The sequence below is a fragment of the Rhinolophus sinicus genome, chromosome 8 (genome assembly GCF_057876585.1).
Source record: "Rhinolophus sinicus isolate RSI-liver-muscle chromosome 8, RSI-T2T, whole genome shotgun sequence".
In the NCBI taxonomy this organism is placed as follows: domain Eukaryota; kingdom Metazoa; phylum Chordata; class Mammalia; order Chiroptera; family Rhinolophidae; genus Rhinolophus; species Rhinolophus sinicus.
The window spans coordinates 42,357,106-42,368,388 of record NC_142508.1 but is presented as its reverse complement, the minus strand read 5'-3'; the positions used below and the strand labels follow the sequence as shown (position 1 = coordinate 42,368,388).

Genomic DNA, 11,283 nt, shown 5'->3' with positions numbered 1-11,283 from the left:
CATCTTTGGCCTTTCCATCTGTTTCATCTCTTGCTCTCAACAATAGCCATAAGACATATTAGGGTTTATTCTCAGAGGGGGAAACAGGCTTAGAAAGGATTACGTAGTACGTGGTAAGAGTCAAGATTGGATCCCAGGTCTGTCCAGTTTTGAGGCAAGAACATAATTTGCTTGTTGCTTTTGCAACAGAGAGAGTGGATTGAATTGGCTGATCCTTAAGGATTTCTTCCTGTTCCAGAGAGCCCCAAACCTGGCAATTCTCTGCTTTGGAAACAAAGTCCCCCCAACCTGTTAGAACTGTGTGTAGGGTAAGAGTCCATAGGTAGTGAATGAGCAGGAGGGCTTTCCTAAATATTTTCTTTGAACTTGAATGCCTGGACTCTACCAAGAGGGCCTTTCTGATTTTGCTTCTTTTCAGAATCTGGACAGAGCTTCAGGTAGGCAGCCAAGGGGGGAGTTCGTTTTACTTTGCGAGCACACCCTGACTTAGAGAGAAAAGAGACTTGCCAATTTCATCCCTAGAAGGTGGGGGTCAAAGATCTGAATGGACTGCAACTCCTCCTTCCACACCTAGGCATCTTCCCTGTGTCCTCACCTTCCTCACCAAACCTCCTTCTCCACCCAGATTCCTTCTCTGGGACGCAAGACATAGGCGGAGTTGGTTTTCAGGTTTTTATTGTGGGTGTATTTCTTGTGGCAGGATGGGGTGGAGGGGCAGGCCCTCCCAGGAGTGGGCAGAGGAGGCCAGGCAAGACAGGTGGGAGAAGAGTGTCGGGGGACACTTCTTTACTCTCGGATCTTCAGTTCCCGCGCCATCTGACAGAGGGCGCAGGGCAAACAAAAGGTGAGGGCCGCCCAGTCGTGCCCGACAGAGCCCTAGAGGGTGGGAGAGAGAGGTTAGGATCCCTGCGGGTCCCAGGAGGCCTGTCCCCAGTCTCCTGTCTCCGCGGCTCACGGCCCCACGCGCACCTGGATGCGATAGCGCTCGCGCATGCCGGTGCGCAGGGAGTGCAGGCCTCCAGGCAGGTAGGGCGCGCAGCAGCACTCGCCGAAGTCGTCGGAGATGCGGCAGGCGAGGCACAGAGGGGCGAAAGTGCCGCACAGACCTGCGGCGGAGTCGGGGCGGTCAGAGCCGAGCAGGGTGGGGTGCTGGGGAGCCCACCCGGTGACTCCTGTCGGCTCCGCCTCCGGGAGGGCCGAGGCTGTCCCCGCAGCAAGTCGAGGGTCCCAGAGGGAATTGAGTATTGGGGGAAAGCAAAGTGAAGGTCCCAGAGGGAATGGGGAGGGCTTAGAGATTGGGAAACAGGGTTTGAGTGTGCAAGAGGGAGGTTGAGGGTCAGAGGGGAAGTTGGAAGGTGTGAGGTCAGGATCCTAGGAAGTGTTAGGGGACCGAGGAGGGCCTGAGGGTTAGAGAGTGGGAATTCGGAGTCCAAAAAAGGGAGAAGGGAGTGGGATTAGTGGGGAAGGGGGGAAGAGGTGACCCTCCCTCCCCTTTTGCTCTCCCGCCGGCCTGGAGGGGAGAGGCGCGCACTCACAGACGGGCATGTCGTTGCAGCAGTCCGTGAGACCGGTGTGCCAGTCACTGAGCTGGGTCTGGTAGCAGGTGCTGGCACATTGGGGCTGGCTGGTCACTGGGTAGGACATGGCTGCGGAGGTGGGAGACTGAGGTCAGAGGGCAGCCTTGCAGCTCTTCCAGGGTCCGCGCACCCTTGCCACTCCTCCCTCTGCCGGGCAGGCTGGGCGGGGCCGCCAGGCCGCCCACTGAGGGGACTCCACTGCGCCCCCTTCCCTTCTGCTACATCTGAGCACCGACACCCCAGTCTGTCCCATTGCAGCTGCCTCCTGCACGTCTGGCTGAGCTGGGGGTGGGGAGCGCCTGCACATCTGGGGAAGGGTGGGCGCCACATGTGGGCGGGGCCAAGACGTGCTGCTGTCTCCTCCACTTCTGGGCCTGGGGTGCTGGGTCCCGCATTTCGGGGGCCTCTGGGGTGCAAGCAGGTGCCGTCTGTCTTCGAAGCCAAGGTGCCCAGGGGAGGGAAGCGGCCAGATTCCAGGGACTGGAAGGGTTTCCGGTCCATCCAGTGGTCCCACCTTTGCCTTTCACGTTGTCGTGCATCTCAAACTGCATCTTGCTGGCCCTGAGGAAGTGGCGTTGGGGACGGCAGAAGTGGCAGCGGTGACAGCGGTGCAGTCTGTCCAAGGGACACTGGATACTGGGGGAGGGGAGGGCAAGGGGCAGGGGCACTGGGGGCTGGGTTCTCAGGGGGAAGGGTGCTGAAGAGAAAGAGGCCAAGTTAGCCTGCCATCTAGGAGAGGCATGGAATAGGAATGTATGGGGTGGGGGCGAGAAATTCGCCCAACTCTGTGCTGCTGCCCGACAGACCCCAGAGGACCCTCCTCATTCCAGAGGCAGAGCTGAGACCAAGAGACAGAGACAGTGCACGTCAGAGACGAGGGGAGAAAGAGATCAGAGCCAGGTGCCCATAGAGATGCCACCAGTAACACTCATACCTGCCCAGCAGTGTCACTTCTCTGCAAGCCCATTTCACAGACAGCGCTGAGGCTCAGAGAGGTGAAGAGAAATGCCCCACATCTGATAACCCAGGCCAAGGAGGTTAGTAGAGGGGGTGCTGGGCCCCATGGTTTCCAAATTCAACCTTGCGCCACTCAGGGTGACAAGGGGGTACAGGGGCCACTGAGAAAGACAGGGATGTCCAGAGAGAGAGAGAGAGAGAGAGAGAGAGAGAGAGAGAGAGAGAGAGAGAGAGAGAGAGAGTCAGAGATCTGCAAGGGGAAAGAGAGTTGTGAGTGGAGTGGGGTGAGGGGAGAACAGAGCAGGCAGAGGTGCTGGCCTCAGAGCAGAAGGCTTAGAGGGGGTGTTCCTACCTGCAGGCAGTTGATGGCGATGATGGAGACAGAGGTGTGGATGACACAGGCACTGAGTTCTCAGTCTCAGGCCAGGAGCTGCTTATATTTGGGCGGGCCATGAGGCACTGGGCGGGTCTATGACAGAGGTGGCTAGGGAGCCAAGCCGGTTGGGCTGACCCTCTTCCCCCCACCACTGGGACTTCCCCTCCCTCTCTATCTCCCATCCCCCCACTTCCCCCTCCTGCTGTGCCTCAAAGGACGGAGGAAATTGTGGGGAGGGGTCCAGGGATGTGGAGCTGGGAGTGGAGATAGGAAGGGGAGTGGGCAGAGCTGGGGAGAGAAGGTGGAGGGGAGGCGCAAGAGGTATAGCTGGGTCAAAGTGGGGACCGAAAGAGGGAGAGACAGAGAGATAGGGAAGGAATGGGGGACACAGAGACAGAGGGGAGGTCTGTCGAGATTGGAGAGAGAGAAATAAGGAGATTCAGAGATGGAGGGAGAAGAGAAGACCTAGAGGGATGGAGAAATAGATGCCTAGACAGAGGCACAAAGATCTGGGGAGAAATAACAAGGAGGGGGAGACAGACTTGGAGCAGAGAGATGCAAAGATGGAAAGGTGGAGGGGCAGGTAGGTGGAGGCCATGGCCACCACAGGGCTTAGAGGGAAGGGAAGGTGGGAGAGAAGAAAGGGCTGCAGGGTGGTAGAGAGGACAGTGTGGGCTTCCTTTGAGGGGCTCGCCCATCATCCTTAGTGAGGATGTCCCCTGGGAGAGGGGTCATTGTCCTCCCATTCCGGACCATGAGGCACATGGGGGGGGGCAGTGTGTTTTGGGGGTGACTCATGCTGGAACCAAAGTAAATAAACACACCTCTCTCCACCTCTACATGGGGAGAGAGGAGGCTGGAAACTGAGAAGCCTGGTTCCTGAAGGAGGTGGCTGAGTCCTAACAGAGCAGGAGACTAGGGACCTGGATTCCTGGGTCTGAGGGAAGAGGAGGCTGGGGGCCTGATCTCTGGATCCTAATAGAGGAGGGAGAGGGGGCTCAGATTCCTGGGTCTGAGAGAGGAGGGGTCTGGGGTCCAGATTCTTGGATTAGGCCAGGCTGTATCCCTGAGTTGGGGAGGGAGTCCTGGGATTCCAGACCTGCTGGGTTCTTGAGAGGTGAGAGACCTGGGGGCCTGGATGCCTGAGTCACCAACGACTCCCCCCACAGACCTGGCGGGGTTAGACGTGACTCAATGAAGGAAGCAGCATTAGGGCCGGGTGGGGTTTTGAGCACGGGTGTTACCCCAAAAATGTAGGAGGCACTGGAAAACTGGGGTGTCAACTGCAGAGAAGGTGGTGTCGTCACCCCACTGGTTATGGGTATGGGGTGACGGCAGGTGGCTCACTATGTTGGCTTGAGATCCCAGCTTTCCCCCACCCCCTGGTCCAACACATCAGGTCCCAAGCCTTGGTCTCCTGGTATCACCCAGATGGCTTGCTAGCCTTGTCCCCAGACCTGTGGGCAGCACGCAGCCGTCTGGCCTGCGTGTGTCCATCACTTGGTCCGGGATCGTGAATGTCTGCCGAACATCTCTCCACTTCTGTTCGTATCCCTGTCCCCCCATCTCTGCATCTTTGTCTCTCCAGCTCTAAATCTCTCCACTTTCTTTCCTCAGTCTCGGCCAATCTGTTTCCAAATTTCTCTGGTTCTCTGTCTCCCGATCTCTGAGTCTCCCTCCTGCCAAGCTCTGTGTCTCTTTCCCTTCTCCTGGGCTCTCTGCCTATCTCAGCACCTCTCCCTTCTCCAGGCCGACCCCTTGGAGGCAGCCAAAGGGCCCTATCCCCAGCTATTCAGACCATGGACTGCAGGTGACTCAGGATTAGTCATCTCTGAGGACCCTGGGGCTCCTGGTGTGACAACCTGAGTTCTCTTCCAGTTTCCTTCCTCACTCTGACACAGCTTGGGGGCCGCAATTAGATACAGCAACTCATGTAGATGAGGAAATCGGGACTGGGGAAGCTGTGAGGTGGCCTGCTTAGGGGTGAGGAGGAGGGCGGAGGGCAGGAAGAAGAGAGGCCTGGGGGCTGAGGAGTGACCATGGCAGAGTCTCCAGCATCTGGCCTCCTCCCCCTCAAATAGGGTTGCCAGATAAAATACAGGACGCCCAGTTAAATACCTTTTTTTTAAATATGTATGTGTTGTTCATCTGAAATTTAAATTTAACTGGGCATCCTGTATTTTATCTGCTAAATCTAGAATGCTACCTTCAAAAAAAGAGGAATACAAGTACCTGGCTCCCCCTTTTTGCAGAACCCAGGATTCTAGGCCCCCAGCCCTCAGGACCTGAGAGTCCAGGCCCCCAGGCCCTCTACCCGCAGACCCGAGTCCAGGCTCCCAGCCCCTCTCTCCCCAGAACCCAGGAGTCCAGGCCAGGCTTGGGTCCAGTTGCCCAACATGGGTTTCACAAGGCAGGTGGTGCCATCCGTGGCCCTCGTGGAACCGGTCCGGCCGAGCGGACAAGTGAGGTGGCCCCCCCTTCCCATCCTAAGCATGCTGCTTCCTCGAGCGCCAGCCCAGTGGGGCTGGGGGCAGAACAGAGCTCTGGGTGGGTCCGTGTATCTGGGTTTGGGTGTGTTGTTGTCTCTGTGTGGTGTGTGCCTCTGGGTGCTGTGTTTCTGTGTGGAGATTGTCACGATATGTCACTTTGTGTGTCCCTGTGTTATGGGGTGTGACATGTGAAGGAGTCTTTTTTATTTGTGTGTTTCTATTGCCCTCCTGTTAGTCTACCCACTGTGTGCCTGAGTTTGGGTGTGGTTTCAGTCATTCAGGTTCTGTAATTCTGACTGGATTAAGGCAGGAGTTATTTATTGAGTAGACCTGTGTGATGGCCTTGAGAGCCAGAAAGCCTGTTACAATCCTGATGGCCTCTTCACTGGCGGTGAAACCTTGGGCAAATCACTGAACTTCCCTGGACTTCAATTTTTCCACCTGCAAAATGGGTTGTTGTGAATAGAGTTATTGAGAGGATTAAATGAGTTAATTCATGTAAAGTGCCTAGACTTGAGTCTAGCACATAGGAAACATCTTGTGTTTATGGTGATGATGACAATGATGGAGGTCTGTACTAATTGCTGGGGCTACAACAGTAAATGAAAGCAAGTCTTTGCTCTTGGTCCCAGTAGGGGATTGAATGAATGCCTATCAGTAGCTGGGCATATAACTGCATAAGGGGGTTCTTTGTTTTGCATGTGGAATAGGATAGTTCTGTGTGTGTTAGTGCAGCGATTCTGTGATTGTGTGTCTATGTTTGTGTTTGTAGGTGATTGCGTGTATGTGATTCTGTGTATGCGATTCTCTGATTGTGTGGGTGTAAATGCAAGATCACCCTAAGGATATGTTGTAAAGGCATGTGCTTGGGGCGATCTTGCATTTCTGACTCTGAGGCGCTGGGAATGTGTCTGTATCTGGGGCCTTGAGAATCTTTCTCAGCTACTCCTTTACATGTCCCACAGGTGGCCTTGGGAGCGTGACTCTTTCCAAAATGAGCCTCAGTTTCTCCCTAATGGGGATGATGGCTCTGTGGCTTCAGGAGAAACACCAGGGTGAAAGGGAAGGTGGGAGAAGATGGATGAGGCCAGGGAGAGGCTGAGAAATGAAATGATGGGGACACGAGAGAGGGTGTGATGGGGCCAGAGGAAGAGCTGCACAGAGAAACATGGATGTTCGTTTATCTACTCCATTAGCATTGGCTGAGCCCCTGCAATGAGCCAGGACCTCTGGTGGGCAATGATTCAAGGTCTGGGGGAAAGGAGAGACCCAGAGAGTGAAGACCCACCAGCAAAGCTGTTGCTGTCCTAGGGTGGCCCACCTGTCTCCACAAGGGGCTCAGTGACAGTTCTGAGTGATGGAGACCCAGTGATGGAGAGTGACAGAGAGAGCCCTGCCCCACCCTGGTCCTCCCTGAAGTCTGATCTGTCCAGATCAAATAACAGAGGCTGTGGGGGAAAGGCCCCTCCCTCTGGGGCTCGGGGTATCCCCATGAATCATTATCTTATCAGCTTCTGATAGGCTAATGACATACCTGCTTCCTCCTAATCATTATTTTTGACCTCAACCAGGCCCAACGCCCACAGCAAGAAGGGCTGGACAGCGTGGTATGTGGGAGTCAGGGTAGGAAATACCTAAGAGTCCCCATCCTTGGTCCTTCCTTCCTTAGGATCCAGGAATCTGGCCCCCCCGGCCTGCCCTCCACCCCCTAGGAGTGACAGATCTCAGCCCCTCTCTTTTTTACCCTTGTCTGCCTGTTCTTTTCTTTGGGCCTATCTTTATCTCTTTGTTTATCTCCATCTGTGTTTTGTGTCTCTCCTGTCTTTTTACATCTTGATTTTTTTCTCCCTGGGTGTCAATTTTCTCACTTGTAAAATGGGGATAATAATAATAATCCAATCTTTTAGAGCTGTTATGAGGAAGACATGAGATAATTACATAAAATGCTTAGGACAGAACCTGGGCCACAGTAAACTCCATACAAGAGAGCTCCATTATTATTATTGTTGTTTTCAATATTTTAATCTCTCCATTGGTATCTATGTTTTTGTCTCCACGTGAGTTTCAAGTCTCCTCCCACTCTGACTTCCTTTTGCAGACAGCACTCTTCCCCTGGCTTCCTTTTAGGGATGAGGAAAGGGCATGTAGAGGCCAGAACTGCTAAGCTTCTTCCTCTTCATCTCTAGCCCAAGCTCCACCTCAGGACCCAGAACTCTTGCCTGAGGACAAGACCTGGCTCCAATCCCATAAATAACCACATAAAATCCTGAACCTCAAATATGTCATCCCTGGGCAGGCCAGTGACTCTTGGGACCCAGAAGTCCCCGTCCCTAGACCCTGACCTTTCTGGTTCCCAGCGCTCTCCTCCCTCGGATCTTGAAGTCTAGGACCCCAGTCCCTCCTTCCATCGGTCCTCAGTCCCCTTCTTCCTCAGGCCCCCAGCCTCCTACCTCGGGACCAAGGAGTCAGAACTCTCAAGTCCCCATCCTTCCTCAGGACACAAGGATCAGGCCAGCGTACGTGCAACCCAGAAACCCAATTCCCGGTTCTTTTGCCGTCAACCACGCCCTCAACTACCTCCCGATTCAGTCTTTCCAGAAGCGGGTCTGACACAGGAGGGAGAACTCCTCCGGAGTCTAGCTGTGATAAGCTATGCTTGACGTCAGTCACTATCAACTAGCCAATAGACATTCCTCCACCTCTTTCTCAACTACCACCCTGGGCCACTCAGGGCGCGTTCCCCAGTAGGCGGAGCCCATGACCCAAGTCGGACAGCGATAGGCTTTCGAAGACGCCAGTCTCCGCCTGTCACACCAGTCGGCCAATAGGCGGGGCACCTCGTGGGTGGGCGTCCTGATGGGCTCCGCAAGGGCTGGAGCCCGCCGGTGACGGGACAGGCTCTGCGGGTCCGGCCCGGTAAGCTCTTTCCAGCATGCCCAGTGTTGGGATTCCGGACATAGCTCGGACGGGAGACGGTGAACTTGGTGGGGCTCGAGGCGGAGGGAAGAGCTTAGCCTGGGCGACTAAACTCTATTTTGCTTTGTTGGAGAAACTGAATCCGGGATGCAGTCTCAGATATTCATCCATTCCATTCCTCCCACCCTAAACCTGATTCCCGTCGGCACCTACCTGTCCTGCCCACCCGTCCGTTCGGTCCTTCCTGCCCTCATTAATTCCCTCACTCACTGATTTCCTCATATAACCACTCACTCACACTCGCTCATTCACACCTTCACCCACCCATTACTTAAATATTTCCTGAGGCTTCTGCTGTGCCGAGCTGAGCTTCGTGCTGGGCGATGATGGTGACCAAGATGAGTCAGGTCTGGGCCCTGCCCTCAAGGAGCTCGGGGTCAGATGGGGGGACAGACCCACACGTTAATGGTCAGGGGTGTGCAGAGGAAGGGAGTCCAAGAGTCTTTTTTTGGTTTGGCAGATCAGGAAAGGGTTTCCAGAGGAGGGGCCATTGAAGCTGGATTTTGGAGGAGCAGGAGGTGCCAAGCAACGATGGAGAAGAGCTTGTGGGCAGGGCTTTTCAGGAGGAGCAAAGACAGGGGAGTGTGCAGGAGTATGACTGTCTATAGACGTCCGGGCAGAAGGCCAGTCAGACTGGAAGATGATGAAAAGGTGGGCAGAGGCCAGGATGAGGAGCTTGGACTTTGTTCTGGGGATGGAGGGTGGTAGTAGTAGGGAGCCATGGAAGGGTTTAGAGCAGGGCAGGATCTGGTCAGAGCTGGAGCCAAGAACCTGAGGAATGTGACTGGAAGCCTGTAAGTAGCCCAGAAGGTAGATTGAGCAGGGACTCAGGAAGGAAAGGATGGAGCCTGGATTAGGCCATAGGCTGAGGGGATAAGACAGAGATTCAGGAGGCAGAAAGAACAGAATATGGGGCTTGATGAGCTATGGAGTATAGGGGTGTCCAGGACAGGACCCAGTGCTCCAGCCTGGGGGATGATGAAGCCATCATTGAGATGGGGTCAGGAAAGAGGAGCAGGTTGGTGGTGGTGACTGGACAGAGATGAACAAGGGTCCTGTGTGCTGGCCAAAGGAGCTGACTCAGGCCAGTGGCTCTGGACCTTCTGTGACAGTTCTGGGCTATGGTTCCCTCTCCCATCATAGGCCCTGACTTAGAAGTCACTTGTTGGGTGAATGAAGGCCTGAGTAAAGGTCCCCCTCTCCCCACCTCTTCAGGAAACTGCTTTCTTGTGCTTCTCTATCTTCCTTCTCTCCTTCCCTGGCAGCATTAAAACATGTTTCATGATCTCTAAGCGCACGCACACACACACACACACACACACACACACAGTGCGCATGCATGCGGCCTGCATCAAGCTCCCTTGAATTATTTCTCATCCCTTTTACAGGTGAAGTTTTGTGGTGCATCCACTGGTTCAGTCCCTTATCTTCCATTTCCTTCTTAACCCTCTTCATCTGGCTGCCCACCTCCCATGGCCCTGCAGTGGTTTTGAACAAGGTCACTGAGGACCCACTCATTCATTGCTGAGACCTGAGGATAACATTTGGGTTCTCATCTGACACAGACCACTCCTTCCCATATGACAGTCCCTTTCCTTTACATCTTCTTCTTTCCTGGTCAGCTTCTTCCCTCTCCAGTTGCTCCCTGGAGGGTTCACCTTTCACTGCCCACCCTTTACTGGGGGCCACTATCCTCGGGGCTCTCTGTGTCCTGGCCCTCTACTTGTCCCACCTGCCCTGTCTTCCTGTAGAGGTTCTAGTCCCTCAGCTCCAGTCAGAAGTGAGCACCCAACCCATTCTTCTGCCTCCTGGATGTCCCCCTGGATTCTCACTAAGACCTTCTGATCTTTCCCTGTGCAAAACAGCCCTTAGCAACCCTCCCACACACCTGAGCCTCCTTCTACTAAAGAGACAGCCTCACTGTTCACTTACTCCCCTGGCGAGACCTGAGTGACATCCTACTCTTCTTGCTCTGTCCACTCCTGTCACCTCTGTTCCACTCTCAGTAAGTCCTATTCATCCAACCTCAGTTATGGCTCTGGCGTCTGCTCTACCTCTCCTACTCCCTATGCTCATGGCCTCTACCCCTGCTCAGGCCTTGTCTTCACCTCCAGCCTCCTCTGTTGCCTCCAGGGCTCCAGTCTTGCCCTCTCAGTGTCCCAGGAGGTTCTTCAGTGCACGAGCTGACCCCGTCCCTCTCCTGCTCCAAGCCCTTCTGTGGCTCCCACTGCCCTCCAGTTATAGGCCAATCACACTCCTGGCCTCTCAGGCCATTCCTACTTTGCACCTAACCTTCTGGCCAGAGGCCTTGATCACTGTCCACTGGCTCTCACAACCTTGCATATTTCTTTTGCTTAGCAAACTTGTGCTCATCTGTTAAGGTCAAGCTTGGATCACCTCCTCTGTGAAGCCCTTCCTGACTACCACAGATGGAGCTCGTGACAGCCTGTGTCTGCATCTTTCCCCCCCTCCTCCTTGAGTCCCTTGAGGGCCGGCCCTGGATAGAAACCATCTCTGCTCCAAACCCAGGGCCTACAAAAGGGCAAGGCCAGAGTCTTGGTTGAGGGACTGAGTGACTGTCACAGCTGAGCTGGGGCTTCCAGAATTTTGGGTGACCAGTTTGTTTCTGGTGTCCTGTTAGCTTTGGTCTACTTCTCTAGGTTTGGGTTTCCTTCTGGTGGGTGCTGGGATTGGGCTGGTAAAGGGAAGTAGCTGAGAACCCAGAGTTCCCTGGAGCCCCACGTGGATTAAATCTGCAGGGGATGTAGGGCTGTTATAGGGGAGTCCTCAGGCCCTGGAAGTTGAACGCCCAGCCGTTTATTCTCCAGTCCCAGGTTTCTCAGTGCCCAGCAGCAGAGTCCGATGCTGCCCCCTGGTGGGCGATCCCCCAACTTTCGAGAGGCGAAAC

General features: G+C 54.8%; 1 protein-coding gene across 1 annotated transcript; it reads right to left on the bottom strand.

The window, feature by feature from the left end:
* Nucleotides 1-658: 658 nt before the first annotated feature.
* On the bottom strand, nt 659-7,970 carry CNFN (cornifelin). Its single transcript, XM_074315894.2, has 5 exons — nt 7,850-7,970; nt 2,092-2,274; nt 1,536-1,646; nt 970-1,106; nt 659-876 (listed from the first exon to the last, which is right to left on the bottom strand). The coding sequence occupies exons 2-5, from the start codon at nt 2,126-2,128 to the stop codon at nt 787-789; spliced, it is 375 nt and encodes a 124-aa protein (XP_074171995.1). The 5' UTR covers nt 2,129-2,274; nt 7,850-7,970; the 3' UTR covers nt 659-786.
* Between the last annotated feature and the right edge of the window lie 3,313 nt (nt 7,971-11,283).